At 40.5% G+C, this 19,643-nt stretch overlaps 1 protein-coding gene across 1 annotated transcript in view; it reads left to right on the top strand.

The window, feature by feature from the left end:
- Window positions 1-14,635, top strand: part of ZFPM2 (zinc finger protein, FOG family member 2) — a 524,880-nt gene extending 510,245 nt beyond the window's left edge. The window contains 4 exon segments of the mRNA XM_003586902.6: window positions 2,002-2,208; window positions 7,587-7,811; window positions 10,889-11,400; window positions 11,402-14,635. Of these exon segments, the coding sequence (XP_003586950.1) occupies window positions 2,002-2,208; window positions 7,587-7,811; window positions 10,889-11,400; window positions 11,402-13,381 (2,924 nt within the window). The 3' untranslated portion in view covers window positions 13,382-14,635.
- The last annotated feature ends 5,008 nt before the right edge of the window (window positions 14,636-19,643 follow it).

Genomic DNA, 19,643 nt, shown 5'->3' with positions numbered 1-19,643 from the left:
TTTAGCTTCTATTTGTAAATCAATCAATCAGTACCAAAATGAATCTGTTTTTCAACTTGGGCAAATTTGTATTCTTTCAGATATGTTAGAGCCAAAGTGGAAAAAAAAAAGTGGTTGTTTTCTAGTCCTTTAGTAAATGTGTGTTTTCCTTGGAAATGTTCACATAAATTTGAGGTCGGTAATTTTAGCTTTATTTTTTCACAAACATACTGTCACAAATGGTGTCTTGTTTGCTTGCCTCTAACATTTAATCAGCTGCTTTAATTAACGTCCCAGGTCTCTCTAAAGCGATGTCCTGAATCTTCTAGTCAACTGTGCCATATCATATGCTGTTGTTATCTTTTCCACCCGAGTTTTACCACAAGTTGTTTAAAAACTATGATCTCTTTGAGGGTGGAAAAAATGAAGTGCAGTTGAAAAGGCAGTTACTCTGAAAGATAAACAGAGCAATATTACTTATCAGAATGGATACAGTTTTTGCTTGCTTAATGAGTACAATATATAGCCTTGCAATATATACACAATGAGAAAAAAGCTTTATAACATATCAACTATGCCATATTATTTCAGGCATAACTGTATAGGATACGTATCTAGGCCTGAGAGTGTAGATAACAAAATATAAGTGCTTTGCCTGTCTAAACATGTTAAATAAATGAGCATTTGCTATCGCATTCCAATACATTAGAAGATGTACTTGCATAGTTAATTTTCTTTTTAATGCACCACACGTGATCATTTGAAGCGCCGAGCCAGAGTCTATCTTAGTGTTTGAAGAAAGGGTTCTTTTCATTTAAACAAATCTTTATTTAAATAAGCCTTTTTGAAAAGGATCTTTGGTGTATCTTCTTTTCAGGAAGTTCAGTCAGGGTAAAGAGAGATAAAGAAGCTGTATTATAAGAAATATTATAAAAATAAAGATCACTCAGCATCCGCCCCTCCGGGAAAAAAAAAAAAAAATGGAAGCAGACTTGTGCGGAGAACAAAACTAACTGGAATTTCATTTAAACTTTCTAAATTTTAGGAAGTTTGTTTACTTGCTTTGTAGTTTTAGGTATCATATATATATATATATATACATATATATATATACACACACACACACACACATACCAGTATCAGTATCTGATATATCAGTGTCTGGGAAAGAGAGAAAAAGAGGAGTAAGGTACAGGAAGAGTAACTTCAAAGGCTCACTTGGAATACATTTTGTGGTTGGATCCCTACCATGCTTGTTCTTTGGCAGTATATACCATGTAATAGCACGGTTAATGATTAAGTCAAGCACCAGAAGGCAAAAAGTTGTCAACGTTTTGACAAAACTCTGTACAGATTATGTCTATACTCGGTCCTTAGTCTTCTCCCACTGTTGATCACTGAACAGTACATTTAATGCAAGAAATATAATTTTCCACACAGGAGGTATGAAAATTCATAAAATGGAGTAGGAAGGTCAGATGCAGGAGCTGGCAAGTACCACTTAACTTCAATACAGAGCCCAACAGGAAGAAATGGACTTTGTATCTCCATCAGGAAGTGACACTATTTAATGCCGCTCAGCTGGAGGAAGAAAGCATTTCTCGTCACCTGACAACAGCTCAGCCAATGAAAGTCTGTAACAACTCAGCCAATGAAAAGCCACTATATTTCAAACTTCCAGTTTCCAATGGACTTTTGGATTATCATAGCTCTCCAACTTCCCCTTTTCTATAAAAATTTCCTCTCTTGTTTTACCAGACTTTCATGTGGTTTGCCATAGTTGCCTGTCCCGAATTGCAGTTCTTTGCTATTATAAACCTGTGTCGCTGGTAAAATAACTGGCTGTTTTATTGTTTTAAGTGAACAAAGGGAAGAGGAGGGCAGCTGTTGTCTTGATCCAACACTCCACCCAGTAGAAACTGATGTGAAAATGAGAAGGTGCTGTTAACATCAATCCAATGTACAGCAGGCTGGAGCATTCTATGTCAATTCTATCTTTCTCTTCCTTTTTTTTCTTAATAGGGGGTCAGCTTTGGTGCACAACTACGAAGGCCATCTCTGAGGGTGAAGAGCTAATTGCCTTTGTGGTGGATTTTGACTCAAGGCTACAAGCTGCCAGTCAGATGACTCTTACAGAAGGGATGTACCCGGCGCGCCTGCTGGACTCAATTCAGCTGCTTCCTCAGCAAGCTGCCATGGCTTCTATTTTGCCCACAGCTATTGTCAATAGTAAGTTTTGAGTGCAATAGCCCAGTACAATAGCTTTGTAGTGGTGATGGGTATTTATGGGAGAGAAAAAAATAATGTCTACTGACAGGCAACCAGGGACAGAGTTTTCCTCCAGTGCTGTGATTTTATTTGATCTTCTCTCCAACTTTAACCCTGTGTGTGTGTGTGTGTGTGTGAGAGAGAGAGAGAGAGAGAGAGAGAGAGAGATCATTTCTCATGGGAATATAAAAAGAACTTAAATTCATTCATTTCGTGTTGGGATTCCTGAATGTCACAAACGAAAATCTGATATTCTATACTAAGCAATGTTTAAGGCTATTTAGCTATAAGAAGGCTAATATCTTTCACTGATGCTCCTATGGTAGAATAATTTTGGTATTAAGAGCCAGAGAGTTAAAACATAAGAAAAAGGAAACAAAATCAAGTTTAATTAGATATGCTGCTGCTGCTGCTAAGTCGCTTCAGTCGTGTCCGACTCTGTGCGACCCCATAGACGGCAGCCCACCAGGCTCCCCCGTCCCTGGGATTCTCCAGGCAAGAACACTGGAGTGGGTTGCCATTTCCTTCTCCAATGCATGGAAGTGAAAAGTGAAAGTGAAGTTGCTCAGTCGTGTCCGACTGTAGCGACCCCATGGGCTTCAGCCCACCAGGCTCCTCCATCCATGGGATTTTCCAGGCAAGAGTACTGGGGTGGGTTGCCATTGCCTTTTCTGGATTAGATATACTAATGAAAGGGAAATGTAGGCTAGATAAATCAAGACACCATCTAATATAAAAAATTAAAAAGAGAAAGAAAAATACTTCTTGGAGTACTTTGTATGCAAAATTTGAAAATATGCCCTGGAAAATCTGTCTTTGGGATTATATTTTGTTAAAAGGACTTTTGAACTTAGTTTGTATTTCTGGAACACATAGTGACACCTGATGTGACATAAAATCAATGATGCAGGAGTCCCAGGATCCGAGTTCTAGAGTCCACTCTGCTTTTATCCATCTCTGAGAGAAAGTATGAGTACCAGTTACATCTTAAGAGGAGAACAGAAGCTGAAGCCAGTGGGCAAGTGAAATATTGCCTTGAGTCAAAAATGTCCTTGAAAATGCCTGTGACTTTGAATGATGCAGAAAATTCTAGAGACTACAGCCATGTCTCAATATTATATGTGTATATATATATATATATATATATATTCAACAGTAATTATGTTCTTGCTATAACTGCATCCTCTAGAATAAGAACTTCTCATGTATATCTGGAATTATTCTGCATGCAACCACTGGATTCAGTGCACCCAACCCAAGTCAGTATTTTCAGATGTCCTTACTGTAAATGTAGTTATCTTCTTTATTGGACCTTTACTTTGGATAGTGAGGAACTTGATATAACTTGCATTTGAGACCAAGTGGTTTTGTTACCAGGTATCCTGTACATACATACTAAGTCATTTCAGTCGTGTCTGACCCTTTGAAACCCTATGAACTGGAGCCCACCAGGCTCCTCTGTCCATGGGGATTCTTTAGGCAAGAATACTGGAGTGGGTTGCCATGCCTTCCTCTAGGGGATCTTCCTGACTCAGGGATCGAACCCATGTCTCCTGTGGCTTGGCAGTGCAAGCAGATTCTTTACCACTGAGTCACCGGGGATGCCCACCAGGTATCCTAGGGGTACCTTATATTATTGCGATGCTTCAGTGTATGAATGTTCATTCTATTTGAGGTTATACTTTTTTTGCTTTCTGTAGCAAGATAACTGTTAATCTCAAATAAATCAACATGGATGCATACAGGCTTTTGTTCTCATTCTTTAATTAGCTAATCAGCTAAAGTCATCTTGCATAAATAGCCACTTTATTAAATATTGTGGCCCTCTGAAGTGTAAATGTAACTAACTTGGGTGGGAAGGGTTAAATAATAAACAGTAGCCAGGTGTAATTTTGTAGTTAGATTGTATTGGGAAATTCTGTATTGTACCTACCTGTTCCTTACTTCTCGTTCACGAGAATTTGGTCCTTAATTTTCTCCTTATCTCCTTCAACAGAATCTCTTGAGCTGCCTCCTTCACTATCATGGGTTTCCACCACCCACTATACACTGACAGTTTATAAATCACAGGTCCAGCTGTGTCTGGCAAGTTTCAGACCTCTGTTGCCATCTTTGCAATGTTCATCTCTCTTTCTCACAGAAATACCCACTTGCACGCATCTAATGTGACCATGTACCCCAGTGTGCCTGGATTTGTCCCAGTTTACAGGGTTACCTGCCATCCCCTCTGATCCATGCCCCCTTTCACTATAAAAGTGCCAGGTTTGCACAATACAGTGTCAGAGTTGGTCACTATACATGCGCTAGTCTGAATTCATCACCCAGCTGTCTTCTATGCCCTGTAGAGATGAATGAACCATCACTTAACACAGAAATGCTAACAAGAAGCCTAGGCACCAAGGACAAACCTTACCCTCCAAACTAGTGGTCATCACTTTCAGTCAGTTCTGCTTCCTCAATGTAATTTTTCTTCCCTCTGTCCCTCTTGCCACTGAGGTATTATGGAAGAGTGTTTACACCAGGGTTTTCCAATCTCAGTTCACCCACTTACATGATCATGGCAAGTTACTCAACCTCACATTCTTTACCTATTAATGAATGGGGGTGAAAACACACACAGAAATTTTCCATGAATGAATCCATGAGAAATACATATCATACATATTATAGCACGAGGTGATGGAATTCAAGTTGAGCTATTTCAAATCCTGAAAGATGATGCTGTGAAAGTGCTGCACTCAATATGCCAGCAAATTTGGAAAACTCAGCAGTGGCCACAGGACTGGAAAGGGTCAGTTTTCATTCCAATCCCAAAGAAAGGCAATGCCAAAGAATGCTCAAACTACTGCACATTTGCACTCATCTCACACACTAGTAAAGTAATGCTCAAAATTCTCTAAGCCAGGCTTCAGCAATATGTGAACCATGAACTTCAAGCTGGTTTTAGAAAAGGCAGAGGAACCAGAGATCAAATTACCAACATCCGCTGGATCATGGAAAAGGCAAGAGAGTTCCAGGAAAACATCTATTTCTGCTTTATTGACTATGCCAAAGCCTTTGACTGTGTGGATCACAAGAAACTGGAAAATTCTGAGAGATGGGAATACCAGACCACCTGACCTGCCTCTTGAGAAACCTGTATGCAGGTCAGGAAGCAACAGTTAGAACTGGACATGGAACAACAGACTGGTTCCAAATAGGAAAAGGAGTACATCAAGGCTGTATATTGTCACCCTGCTTATTTAACTTATATGCAGAGTACATCATGAGAAATGCTGGACTAGAAGAAACACAGGCTGGAATCAAGATTGCTGGGAGAAATATCAATAACCTCAGATAGGCAGATGACACCACCCTTATGGCAGAAAGTGAAGAGGAACTAAAGAGCCTCTTGATGAAAGTGAAAGAGGAGAGTGCAAAAGTTGGCTTAAAGCTCAACATTCAGAAAACAAAGATCATGGCATCTGGTCCCATCACTTCATGGCAAATAGATGGGGAAACCGTGGAAACAGTGTCAGACTTTATCTTTTTGGGCTCCAAAATCACTGCAGATGGTGACTGCAGCCATGAAATTAAAAGACGCTTACTCCTTGGAAGGAAAGTTATGACCAACCTAGATAGCATATTGAAAAGCAGAGACATTACTTTGCCAACAAAGGTCTGTCTAGTCAAGGCTATGGTTTTTCCTGTGGTCATGTATGGATGTGAGAGTTGGACTGTGAAGAAAGCTGAGCGCCGAAGAATTGATGCTGTTGAACTGTGGTGTTGGAGAAGACTCTTGAGAGTCCCTTGGACTGCAAGGAGACCCAACCATTCCATTCTAAAGGAGCTCAGCCCTGGGTGTTCTTTGGAAGGAATGATGCTAAAGCTGAAACTCCAGTACTTTGGTCACCTCATGTGAAGAGTTGACTCATTGGAAAAGACTCTGATGCTGGGAGGGATTGGGGGCAGGAGGACAAGGGGACGACAGAGGATGAGATGGCTGGATGGCATCACTGACTCGATGGACGTGAGTTTGAGTGAACTCCAGGAGATGGTGATGGACAGGGAGGCCTGGCGTGCTGCGATTCATGGGGTCCCAAAGAGTCGGACACGACTGAGGGACTGAACTGAACTGAACTTAACAAAAACTATATGGCTATTAGTTACAATTCAAACTGTAACATAGATCACTTAGATTACTTCAATTATCATAAAAGTCTTCCTTCCAAAGTTGCTACCTTCAAATTCTGCTCCACAGTGAGCATTATATCATAGCGGTTTCTGTCAATCTGTTATTTAAAATGATTCAATAACTTTCCATACTCATTGAGATAGAAACCTGAGCTTTAAAAGCCCTACAGTGGGGAATTCCCTGGTGGTTCAGTGGTCAGGACTCCTGCCAAGGGCACAGGTTCAACCCCTGGTCAGAGAACTAAGATCCTTCATGACATGCAGTGAGCCCCCCCCCCCACCAAAATAAAAGTATCCATGGTCTTTGGTAGTCTGTCCCTGCCTTCTGCAGCCTCATCTCTTCCAGCTCTTTGCCTGAGATTACATAATAGCCTCTCAGCCTCCACCCAGTCCCTCGTAGACTCCCATGAATGATTTCTTGACTACGAGAATACAATCCCCTTCTCCACCTGACTAGATTAATTTCATCTTTCACAATGCAGCTAAGGCATGTCATCGTCTCGCCTCTAAATCCTTCTCTCACCTCATCCTCCCTCCAGTTCTCTCCCAGACTTGTATCTCTTTTCCATGCCCTAAAACACCCCTCAGATACCTCCATCAGAGCAGTCATCACATTCTTATATAATGATCTAACCACCTGTTAACCAGTCCCAAGCTATCTAAGCTCCTTAAGAACAGCTGTTTTGTCTCTCATTTTGTTTTACAGCCAACTCAGCATAAATCAGGCACTTAGGAGGCACTCTGTAATTAATTTATTAAATGAATAAGTGATGTCAGGAGTTGACTTCACTGCAGCAGCCATTAGATCCTTTACCTTTTAATCAAGCAGATAAAACATTTCATACTGCTATTTTCTAAACGCCTACTTTTCTAAACCATAAATACAATATAAACAATTTAGGATCAACCTCTTGTGCTTTATGTTGAGAGTCTCCTACAGCACCACTTTTTAAAGAGTCTGTGTGAAAGTAAATTGCATTGAATGTAACATTCCTTTATAAGCTCAGTCCTGTACAGTGGAACAACACCAACAATTCACTAGCCACTGTCTGATTACCTAATTCAGAACCAGAGAGCAGACTCAAAAAAACTGAACCAAATTCTGTTTACCCATGAATGGCTCTAAGTGGGCAGCAGCTAACATGTCCCTGTGTTTCTGCTTGCAGAGGATATATTCCCTTGCAAGTCCTGTGGCATCTGGTATCGCAGTGAGCGGAATCTGCAAGCCCATCTGATGTACTATTGCAGTGGAAGGCAAAGAGAAGCTGCACCAGTGTCAGAGGAAAATGAGGACACTGCTCCTCAGATTTCCAGCCTGTGTCCCTTCCCACAATGCACCAAGAGCTTTTCAAATGCCCGAGCTCTAGAAATGCACCTGAACTCACACAGTGGTAAGTGCCTCCCTTGTTTCTTCTGCTCCAGGAGACCTGTTCTTTCTCTACATACATACACATGTACATTCGTACATATTGTGCGTACATTCATTCATACGTCTCTTCCTGCCTATAAAATCAAAATTAAACTTGCTGAACCAGATAGTTATTACCTTTGGTCACGTACAATCAGTATATTCTGTTCAAAGGACTTGGGTCTGAATTCTTTTCTAACGACTTACAGTGCTCAGCTTACAGGCCAAAGCACTCTATAGTTTTTTTTCCAACTAAAGTCAAATAGCATCAGTTTTAGAAATCGCAATACCCTTTGTATATTGTCATCAATATTCATTCATTTCTGTGCCAGGTGATCTTTGCAAACTTACCATGCACTGTTTCCAACACAGCAGGGACTAAATAGTAGGTACATAAAAAATACTTGTATTTTTACATATTTTACATAAAAAGTAAAATTGCTTTTTCCATAAAATTCCAATGGAATTTCCAAAAATTCCATTATTGCTGAATGGAAATAAAGCTTTTATTTTGAAAGATCCAATTAAAATCCCATTTGAGAGAAATTAACTTTTAAATACGGATCTGTAAAAGGTTCCTGACTTCTAGAGTGTGCATGATAACAACACAGTTGAATTTTTGACATAAAAACACTTTTAGTGCTATGTGTTAAAACTTCTTAGGAAAAATTAGCCTGAAAAACAAGTCTTCTTTTTTTAAAGCCTTCCCTTACCAGCAAGGTGCCAACTGTTCCCATTTTTTTAATTACTTTTTATTGGAGTATATATGCTTTACAATGTTGTGTGTCTACTCAGCTGTATGTATTCACATATCCCCTCTTTTTTACTATTCCCATTTATTTTGGAATTGTATGCCCAGTCATCATCAGTATCACCTCATAGTATTCTAATTCCTGTATTTTAAAAATAATTAAAGTGAACCAAATGTACATAATTACATTAATTTTAGGTATTTTTTTCGAACATTTTTGGATAGGGCAAACCAAGTTTTGGGAATCACAGTTCTTCAGCACCTAGAATACAAAACTTGTTAGACACCCCCGGCTGACTTCCTTCACTGTTTTTGCTTGGGTAGAATAATTAAAAATTAAAATAGGTGCTCAGTTAAAAAAAAAAAACTAACTCCAATCTACAATACTCTAGTACTGTGCAAGCTTTTGTCTTTGTACCCATAAAAATAGGCAATTTTCTTTTTACTCATTCTCTACCTTTTCCCTACAAATGAGCTGTCTTTATGTAGGTGATAAACCAGGGGAAGCAGAAACAGGTTGGTTGTCTCACACAGTGAGTGTAAAGTCATGCACAAAACAAAAATAAGAGAGAGATTTTTCCAGCTCAGTAGAAAAATGAGTCCTGGATTAGCTAAGGAGAAAAATAAAAGAAGTCCTCTTTTATCACTGTAGGACTGGGTGCTGTTGCCATATTTTTATTTTATGAATATAGAAGGTATTTCTCATTTTAGTCTAGAGTGCAGAGAAGAGGAAGCAAGCCTGACTTAACCATATGAGAACAAATGGGACAGGAGTTGACCTTAGTGAATAAAAGTATCTAGCTCCCAATTCCAATTCATAGGGGAATGGTTCCCCCCGCCCCCTGCCCCCCAAGTAATTCTTTAGACACCAACTGGGTGTCCTGCAATTCAACTCCACTCAGTTCTGACGCTACCAAGAAACAGCATTGAATTCCACAGATTAAGGGGACAGTTCTACAAGAGGGACCCCCCTCACTCTCATTCCAATTCAGACCAGTCTACTGTGCTCCTGACCAACTAGCTGTAAATCAGAGATTGCCACAGTACCCCCTCGGTTTGATTGATTTGCTAGAGTGATTCACAGAACTCAGATAACACATTAACTCACTAGATTACTAGTTTATTTTAAAAGGATATAACTCAGGAACAGCCAGATGGATGAGATGAATAGGGCTAGGTTTGGGAATGGGCAAGGAGGCTTCATTACATAGGCATGATTGATTAAGTTATTGGCCATTGGCAATTGAACTTAATCTCCAGCCCTTCTTCCCAGAAGTGGAAGGCAGCGTAAGTTCTAACCCTTTACTCACAGGGTTAGTTCTTCTGGCAACCAGTCTCCATCCTTAGGTTACCTGAGTGCTTTACAAAAGTCACCTCATTAACATAAAGACATATTTATCACAAGACGTTCCAACAGTTTTAGAAGCCTTGAGCCAGGAACCAAGGATAAAGACCAGATGCATAGGAGAAATAGATTTTCCTCATGTGAGTGACCAAATATACATTTCCTGTAAATCACAATGTTGCATTGAGACTTATCCACCAGTCAGTGGTGATATTCAAAATATTTAATAACTGACCAGAAACAGGCCATGATCAATCAGCACAAATGTCAGTCTGAAACGACTATATTAGTATACTAATATAGTTGAACATACTAGTAAATATCAGCTGAATACCAGCCCTGGATAAAGATAACCCATATTAAGCAAAACATGAAATTCTAAATTTTTACCAAAGATAAATTAGGATGTTATTAATTACTTTACAAAATGATTTCTATTTGGATTCTGTTGTATAAAGACCTAATTCTAGCACATTAAGTGCACTAAGTTATTTAGTTTGCACACAGGTTGTCAAAATTATCTCTGATAAATGCCTGCCTCTTCCTACTGTAGAGCACAGTGGTTTGGTAAGAAGACTTATTGGATTAGAAATCATAAAATCTGAGGTCTGGGCATGGCTTCATCACTGAATTTATTAGATGATTATTGAGATTTATTACCATAATCAATTCCTTTAGCCTCCTTGAATTTGTTTTCTGACCTGTAAAATTAAAACAGCAATGCCCATCCCACTACAATGTGATAATACTCATGAAAGTGCTTTAGAAAGTATTAACTACAGTTTATTATTATCACATATGGTGAAAGGTATCATAGGAAAAAAGTTAATATCTCAAATGAGATTCTGCAAGATTTCAGTTCATTTCTGCTGTGTTGAAGACATGAGGTCATTAGTAATGGTTCATATCACCAGCAAACCAAAATGTGTGGTTCTCAGTATTCTGATTTTGTATGTTTCTCCAGGAGTGAAAATGGAAGAATTCCTCCCCCCTGGTGCTAGTCTGAAATGCACCGTCTGTAGCTACACTGCTGATTCTGTGATCAACTTTCACCAACACCTGTTCTCCCATCTCACTCAAGCTGCCTTCCGATGCAATCACTGCCACTTTGGCTTCCAGACTCAGAGGGAGTTACTGCAGCACCAGGAGCTCCATGTCCCTGGCAGCAAACTGCCCCGAGAAAGTGACATGGAACACTCTCCAAGTGGAACCGAAGACAGCTTACAGCCAGCCACAGACTTGCTGACCAGAAGTGAGCTCCCCCAGAGCCAAAAGGCCATGCAGACTAAAGATGCGAGCTCTGACACGGAGCTGGACAAGTGTGAGAAAAAGACTCAGCTCTTTCTCACTAACCAGAGACCCGAAATTCAGCCTACAACCAATAAACAAAGCTTTTCTTACACGAAAATAAAGTCTGAGCCCTCTAGTCCAAGACTTGCCTCATCTCCAGTTCAGCCTAATATTGGGCCTTCTTTCCCCTGTGGGACCCTTTCTATCTCAGTTTGCCTTTCCCCAAGATATTACAATGGTCCCTCAAGCTTCAGAGATCTTAGCCAAGATGTCTGAACTGGTACACCGGCGACTGAGGCACGGAAGTAGTAGCTACCCTCCTGTCATTTACAGCCCCCTGATGCCCAAGGGGGCTACCTGTTTTGAGTGCAACATAACCTTCAATAACTTGGATAATTATCTAGTACACAAAAAACATTACTGCAGCAGCCGATGGCAGCAGATGGCCAAGTCCCCTGAGTTCCCTGGGGTTTCAGAAAAGATGCAGGAGGCTGTGAGTCCCAACACGGGTCAGCCCTCCATCAATCTTCTCAATCCAGCCGCTCACTCTGCCGATCCCGAGAATCCACTTCTTCAAACACCCTGCATCAATTCTTCCGCCGTTTTAGATTTAATTGGGCCAAATGGGAAGGGCCACGACAAGGACTTTTCCACGCAAGCTAAGAAGCTCTCCACCCCCAATAGCAATGATGATAAAATTAATGGGAAACCTGTTGATGTCAAAAACCCCAGCGTCCCCTTAGTGGATGGGGAAAGTGACCCAAATAAGACTACCTGTGAAGCTTGCAACATTACTTTCAGCCGGCACGAAACCTACATGGTCCACAAACAGTATTATTGTGCGACACGCCACGACCCTCCGCTCAAGAGGTCGGCTTCCAACAAAGTGCCTGCCATGCAGAGAACCATGCGCACGCGCAAGCGCAGGAAGATGTATGAGATGTGCCTGCCGGAACAGGATCAAAGGCCCCAGCTGGTCCAGCAGCGCTTTCTTGATGTAGCCAACCTCAGCAATCCCTGTACCTCCACCCAAGAAGCCACGGAAGGGCTGGGCGAATGCTACCATCCAAGATGCGAACTCTTTCCCGGAATTGTCTCAAAGCACTTGGAAACCTCCCTGGCCATGAACAAGTGTGTCCCGGTTTCTAAATGTGACACTGCTCATTCCAGCGTCTCCTGCCTGGAGATGGATGTCCCCATCGATCTCAGCAAAAAGTGTTTATCCCAGTCTGAGCGGACGACCGCGTCTCCCAAAAGGCTGCTGGACTACCACGAGTGCACCGTGTGCAAGATCAGTTTCAACAAGGTGGAAAACTACCTGGCCCACAAGCAAAACTTCTGCCCGGTCACCGCGCATCAGCGGAACGACCTGGCTCCGCTCGACAGCAAAGTGTTTCCGAATCCAGAAAGCGAACGAAGCAGCCCCGATGTCAGCTATGAAAGAAGCATCATAAAATGTGAGAAAAATGGCAATCTGAAGCAGCCCTCCCCCAATGGAAACTTATTCTCATCCCACTTAGCGACGCTGCAGGGCCTGAAAGTCTTCAGCGAAGCCGCTCAGCTCATCGCGACAAAAGAAGAAAACAAACATTTGTTTCTTCCCCAATGCCTGTACCCTGGAGCAATAAAGAAGGCAAAAGGAGCCGACCAGCTTTCTCCGTACTATGGAATCAAGCCAAGTGATTACATTTCCGGTTCTCTGGTCATCCATAACGCTGACGTGGAGCAAAGCACAAACGCGGAAAATGAATCTCCCAAAAGCCAGGCTTCTTCCAATGGGTGCGCTGTGCCGAAGAAAGATTCCCTGCCCTTGTTGCCCAAAAATCGAGGCATGGTCATCGTGAACGGTGGACTGAAGCAAGAAGAGCGCCCTGCCGCCAACCCCCAGCAAGAGAACATTGCCCAGAACCCTCAGCGTGAAGATGGCCACAAGTCTCCCTCCTGGGTCTCCGAGAACCCCTTAACCACGAACGAGAACGTCTCCCCAGGCATTCCCTCCGCAGAGGACCAGTTGTCTAGTATAGCAAAAAGTGTGAATGGCTCCACCCAGGCGCCCACCAGTGGGAAATACTGCCGGCTCTGTGACATCCAGTTCAACAACCTCTCAAACTTTATAACTCACAAAAAGTTTTATTGCTCATCACATGCCGCGGAACACGTCAAATGAAATCACTAAATCAATGGACATCAGTCACCTTTGGTACCAGTGTTTAGTATGTTGTTCTACCCAGTACAGAAAAAAAAAAAAGCTATTTGAATTACATCCGGGCGATCAGGAGATAATTCATTATGGCTGAGTTGAAGACTTAAGGTGTAATTTCATTACAGTCCATTAGTAAAGTGTATTATTGGTGCCATTTTCCAAAAAAAAAAAAAAAATTTAATTTATTTTACCAGCAGTATTCATAGCTGTGGTTATGTTATTTTTTATTTAAAAACTTTATATTAAAGTCATTTGTAATGTTATTGTATAGTTATTGTGTAGCACATATGGTTTGCACTGTAAGTAGCTTTTGAAGAAAATAGTCACAAACAATACAGAAAAGCATTTTAGAAATAGCTTCCAAAGCACTTGTGTATCTTGATTTCTTCTTATATGCTGTTGCAGATACATGTATATGCTAAAATATAACTTGCAAAGATGTTCTAAGTACACGTGCTATAAGTTCGCCTTAAGATTTCAATTCTTGGATAATCAGGCTCCGTTTGCACTTTATATTTTAGCAGATACAGTCTCTTAGTCACTAGGCTTTGCATTTGTATGTAGCCGTACGTTTCCGTCCATTTTCTTAATCTTAAACATGTATGTTAAATGAAGATGGCGATTTTTTTCTTGTATAGTACTTGTATTTTCTTTCGCTGATGCAGCTCTGTCTCAATTTTTAAACCTTTGCTGTTAAATGCAATACTTTGTAAGAATGAACAAAATTACTGGAAGCAGTATTGTAAGTAATGAAGTAGTATTAATCGGTTTTATCTTTTGAAAGGCACAGTCTAAATCAAAACCCTAAACTCAATGCTGCAAGTATGAATTTAATTCATATATAAGATCTATTTAAATATAAGAGTAGCAATACTGCACCTGGTGATCACAAAGATAATGTTCTACTTCTGATAGAAATAATTTCTCAACAAATGTTGTTACTATGCATGTATATGAATGGAATAAAATTCCAGATTGTTGGAGAAGTTTGGCATACTTTTTTTCTTTAAAATACAAGGGAAACCCTATATACCTGTTCTTTGTAATATGAGTAGGTTCAAAACAGTACTGGATAAATGTAACATGATGACAAACCAGTACAGGAAGAGGTTGTCCTTTTTATGCACCTAGTTAATATAAAACTTACTATATTAAAATGAACTGGAGACTCCAGGTTCTGGAACTAGAAAAGTTCTTCATTATAAATATATATAAGAAGCACTGTCTTTGTGTTCTCTACCCCTCCACCCCCTACCCCCTACCAACTGTAGCACAGAAAAAGACTGATTTCATAAATGTCTGAAAGGCTTACAAAATCTACCGGAAGAATTGGCACCAAAGTTGGTTACATGCACCCAACTTTTAGATGGAGTTTGCCAGAGAGAGACGTTTGTCTTTTGAGCAGCAGCAAAGTGGTATGGTAAAGTGACTCATGAGTAAAGATGCCTGGGTTTCATGCTGGCAATTTGTACAAGACCCTAGTTTTCACACCTCTCATTTATTCATTCCAAGGGTTTGCATGTTGAGGGGGAATGAAGAGCAGATAATGTTGGTTAGATGATGGCAGATCTGATGGGCCATCCAGAGATGCTGAGATGTGATTCAGGAGGCAAGATGGCACCGGTCACACATCAAGACAGATGCAGTCTACCACAGTTTGGGAAACTTCCCCAGCTGGAAAGGCAGTTGCCTCACCTGTGGCTAGGACTCACTGCTGGCAGGTAGGTTGTGATGCACTGTTCTTCCTCCTTATTGAATTTGGTAGCATAATGAACATAAGGTACTAGTTCCAAACATAGCTTATAAATACTGTGACAAAACAGTAAAAAATATATTGTGTGGTCAAGAACTTTTCTCCAGTTGCTTGTTGAGAATAACTGTTTTCAAATGTAAAATCTTGATCTTAGCTGATGTTTTCCGTTTTAGTCAGTGACTAGACAGTGAGGTGAACCAAACTGACATTCTTAGTAGAGTTTTGCAGGAATCTACTTTTAGTAGTATCATGTTCCTCGGGAACCACAGGACTGGCCGTGAAGACCTGCTGGGCTCTCAGGTGGAGACCAGCAGGGCTGGGCATTCTTAACAGGACTTACTTCCCCAATCTCTTCCTTTTCCTTTTTTTTTTTTTTTCTTTTAAAAGAAAAGAAAGTCTGCCAGGCAACATATTTTTATTGATCATGACTAGGACTGTATCCACTATTTTGAGGATGAAGCCAAAGGGGTCTTCCTTCCCCAGTCTCTTCCTTTTCCTTTTTTAAAAAGAAAAGAAAGCCAACCAACATATCTTTATTGATCACATTGGACTGTATCCACTATTTTGGGCATAAAGCTAAAGAGGTATGTTATGCGGTGGCTTCTCTAAAGGAGTTTGTCATCTGGCTCAGGTTAGTGTTTTCCAACACTATTCCTTCATTTGAATCACTTAGGGAACATCTTTAAAATGCCAACATATATATATATATATATATATTTTTTTTTGGTACATTGGGTTACATACTGTATCAATTTTTTAAAAAATCCTGTCTGTAGTTCTTGGGAATCTTTTATTTATATATTTTTTTCTCCTTGGAAGATTTTATTTATTTTTTTTAATTTAATTTAATTTTATTTTATTTTTTAACTTTACAATATTGTATTGGTTTTGCCATATATCAAAATGAATCCACCACAGGTATACATGTGTTCCCCATCCTGAACCCTCCTACCTCCTTCCTCCCCATACCATCCCTCTGGGTCGTCCCAGTGCACCAGCCCCAAGCATCCAGTATCATGCATCGAACCTGGACTGGTGACTCATTTCATATATGATATTATACATGTTTCAGTGCCATTCTCCCAAATCATCCCACCCTCTCCCTCTCCCACAGAGACCAAAAGACTGATCTATACATCTGTGTCTCTTTTGCTGTCTCGTATACAGAATTATTGTTACCATCTTTCTAAATTCCATCTATATGCATTAGTATACTGTACTGGTGTTTTTCTTTCTGGCTTACTTCACTCTGTAAAATAGGCTCCAGTTTCATCCACCTCATTAGAACTGATTCAAATGTATTCTTTTTAATGGCTGAGTAATACTCCATTGTGTATATGTACCACAGCTTTCTTATCCATTCATCTGCTGATGGACATCTAGGTTGCTTCCATGTCCTGGCTATTATAAACAGTGCTGTGATGAACATTGGGGTACACATGTCTCTTTCAATTCTGGTTTCCTCAGTGTGTATGCCCAGTAGGGGGATTGCTGGATCATAAGGCAGTTCTATTTCCAGTTTTTTAAGGAATCTCCGTGCTCTTCTCCATAGTGGCTGTACTAGTTTGCATTCCCACCAACAGTGTAAGAGGGTTCCCTTTTCTCCACACCCTTTCCAGCATTTATTGCTTGTAGACTTTTGGATCGCAGCCATTCTGACTGGTGTGAAATGGTACCTCATTGTGGTTTTGATTTACATTTCTCTGATAATGAATGATGTTGAGCATCTTTTCATGTGGGAATCTTTTAAAGTTCTTTCCAAATGCTTCTAATATGTTAGAGTGTTGGGAGATACTAAATGGTAAACTAGGGCAGGGTATGAAGACTGAGGGAGATTAAGGGGCATAGAAAGACAAAAAGAAAAAGGGAAACCAATACAGGAAAGTTGGGGAAGACTCTCTGGATAGGGTAGGATCTAAAAAGGTGGGTGAAATGATAAGGAAAGCTACATGTCATTTTGGGAGCCCTGTAATACCTGTGCACTATATCCAAAAGAATAGTTTAAGTACTATTTGTATAGTTGAAAATAACTTCTAATAGCCATTCACAGAAGGAAATAACATTGGCTAAAATAGTTTCATTTGGACCAGAACCAGACCCTGCAGAGTACAGAGGAAGATAAACGTATTTGTACATGTGAAAGTAAAAGTCGCTCAGTCGTGTCCAGCTCTTTGCGACCCCTCCAGGCATTTGTGTTCATGGAATTCTCCAGGCAAGAATACTGGAGTGAGTAGCCATTCCCTTCTCCAGAGAATCTTCCCAACCTAGGGATTGAACCTAGGTCTCCTGCATTACAGATGGATTTTTTACTGTCTGAGGGAAAGAATCCCCCTACAATGTAGGAGACACAAGACATGTCAGTTTGATCCCTAGGTCTAGAAGATCCCCTGGAGATGGAAATGGCAACCCACTCCAGTATTCTTGCTCAGGAAATCCCATGGTCAGAGGAGGAGCCCGGCAGGCTATAGTCCATAGGGTTGCAAAGAGTCAGACACAACTGAGCAACCAAACCCAGGACCCTGTGAGGCCCTCCTGCACATAAAAGCCTTTTCATGTCCCTCATTTGTACATGTAGAGACCATTATAAATGATAGCATGAAAGTAGTATGTGAGGGTGAAGAATGAATGAAATTTTTTTTGAAGAAGAGGGTTCAGCTTGGAAAATTAAAGAAAATAAAGGTATAAATAGGAATCTGGTGTCACATGACCTTAAATGCCAGGCTGAGGTTCATGGGCTAACCCTGTACCTTGCTTATTAGAATCATGAAATGAAAATGGAGTTTAGGAATGTGGTTGAGTGAGTGTGAGGCCTAGCTGCTAGAGAAGAAGATTAGTTAGAAGGCCATAGTGATGGTCTAAAGGGGGGTAGTGAGAGTCTACACCAGGTGAGTGGAGAAGGATGGGTCTGGGTCTGGATTACTTGAAGACCAAATCACAGAAAAAACCAAAGATCTTCAATGCTCACTGATAAGAATGCCCCATGTTCAACAAAACAAAATGTAGGTCAAAATAGCACCAGTTGAATGGTCTGGGGAAAGGGTGATGAAAGTGTGATGGTTTATATTTGTTCTCCAGGTTGTTCTGTAGTTAAATCTTCTATGGAATATGAAAACCTACTCTATCAGCATATCTTAAGAGTGAGACTGGATTTCTGAAGACTTTTGGCAGAACAACCATAGGGTATTCTATGTTCTCCTCCCTTGAGCACAAGATGAGAATCATTGAATTAAATGTAGACAGAATCAGAAGTGGTATTCTGTGGTCAGTATCAAAATAAACTAAGCTCGCAGCAGAATTTATTACCCAGTCAGTCTTCAAAGTGTTGCTATCTGATACGTAACCCATTTGAGTGTTTAAAACTGCTATAATTTTCAAATAATTCAATATATGACTTTTAACATTGAAATTAAAACTAAAAATTTGGTCATAATGGAATCTGTAAGCAATATCTGAAAATCTTTTAATCAGGTGGAAACGTCTCATTTTTAGGCAAAACTAAGGGTCAGAGATTTTAAACACCCAAAGTCACAAAGCTAATGGGTAAGAGCCAGAGACCTGAGTCCTGTTCTCAGGTTCCCTCCCCTCATCACTTTCCTTTTACCACTAAAGCAGAAGGAAACACAAGGCAAGCAGGCAAGCGGCTAAAATTCCAGCTACTTTTCCTTTCTCTTACACACTTAAGTCTAGCTCAAATATTCTCTGGAGATAAGGAAAAGTGAGAAAGTTCATTTCTCATGACTGTTGTAACAATTACCACAGACTAGGTGACTTAAAACAAGAGAAATGTATTCTTTTTGGCACTACAATACACTCCATGCCTCAGAATGCCTGATTTGACAACCCATTCCTACTGACCTCATATCATATTACTATTTTCCTCAACCTTGCCCCAGAGTCAGTTATTTCCCCAAAGGATCCAGATTCCTTCTATTGGAGGATGGTATTTGGAAGCCTAGATCTTAACCCTAGGTTTGTTTATTGCTACTGAACATCCCTGCTTTTAGATCGTCTCAGCAAATAGAATTAGGATGTATGTATGTATGCTGCTGCTGCTAAGTAGCTTCAGTCGTGTCTGACTCTGTGCGACCCCATAGACAGCAGCCCACCAGGCTCCCCCGTCCCTGGGATTCTCCAGGCAAGAACACTGGAGTGGGTTGCCATTTCCTTCTCCAATGCATGAAAGTGAAAGTGAAACCGCCCAGTTGTGTCCAACTCTGAGCGACCCCATGGACTGCAGCCTTCCAGGCTCCTCCATCCATGGGATTTTCCAGGCAAGAGTACTGGAGTGGGGTGCCATTGCCTTCTCCTGTATATATGTATAGCAACCAGTATATGTACACATTTCTATATCTATTTCTGTAATTGTTGTTATTCAGTCGCCAAATCATGTCTGACTCTTCAAGAAATATGTATTCCTATAATACATAATTACAGACATATGTATTTCTGTAATATATGTATTTTAAACTAAAC

This window comes from Bos taurus, chromosome 14 (genome assembly GCF_002263795.3).
Source record: "Bos taurus isolate L1 Dominette 01449 registration number 42190680 breed Hereford chromosome 14, ARS-UCD2.0, whole genome shotgun sequence".
In the NCBI taxonomy this organism is placed as follows: domain Eukaryota; kingdom Metazoa; phylum Chordata; class Mammalia; order Artiodactyla; family Bovidae; genus Bos; species Bos taurus.
Note: the sequence above shows the minus strand (reverse complement) of the source record. Positions and strands in the feature narration are given on the sequence as shown.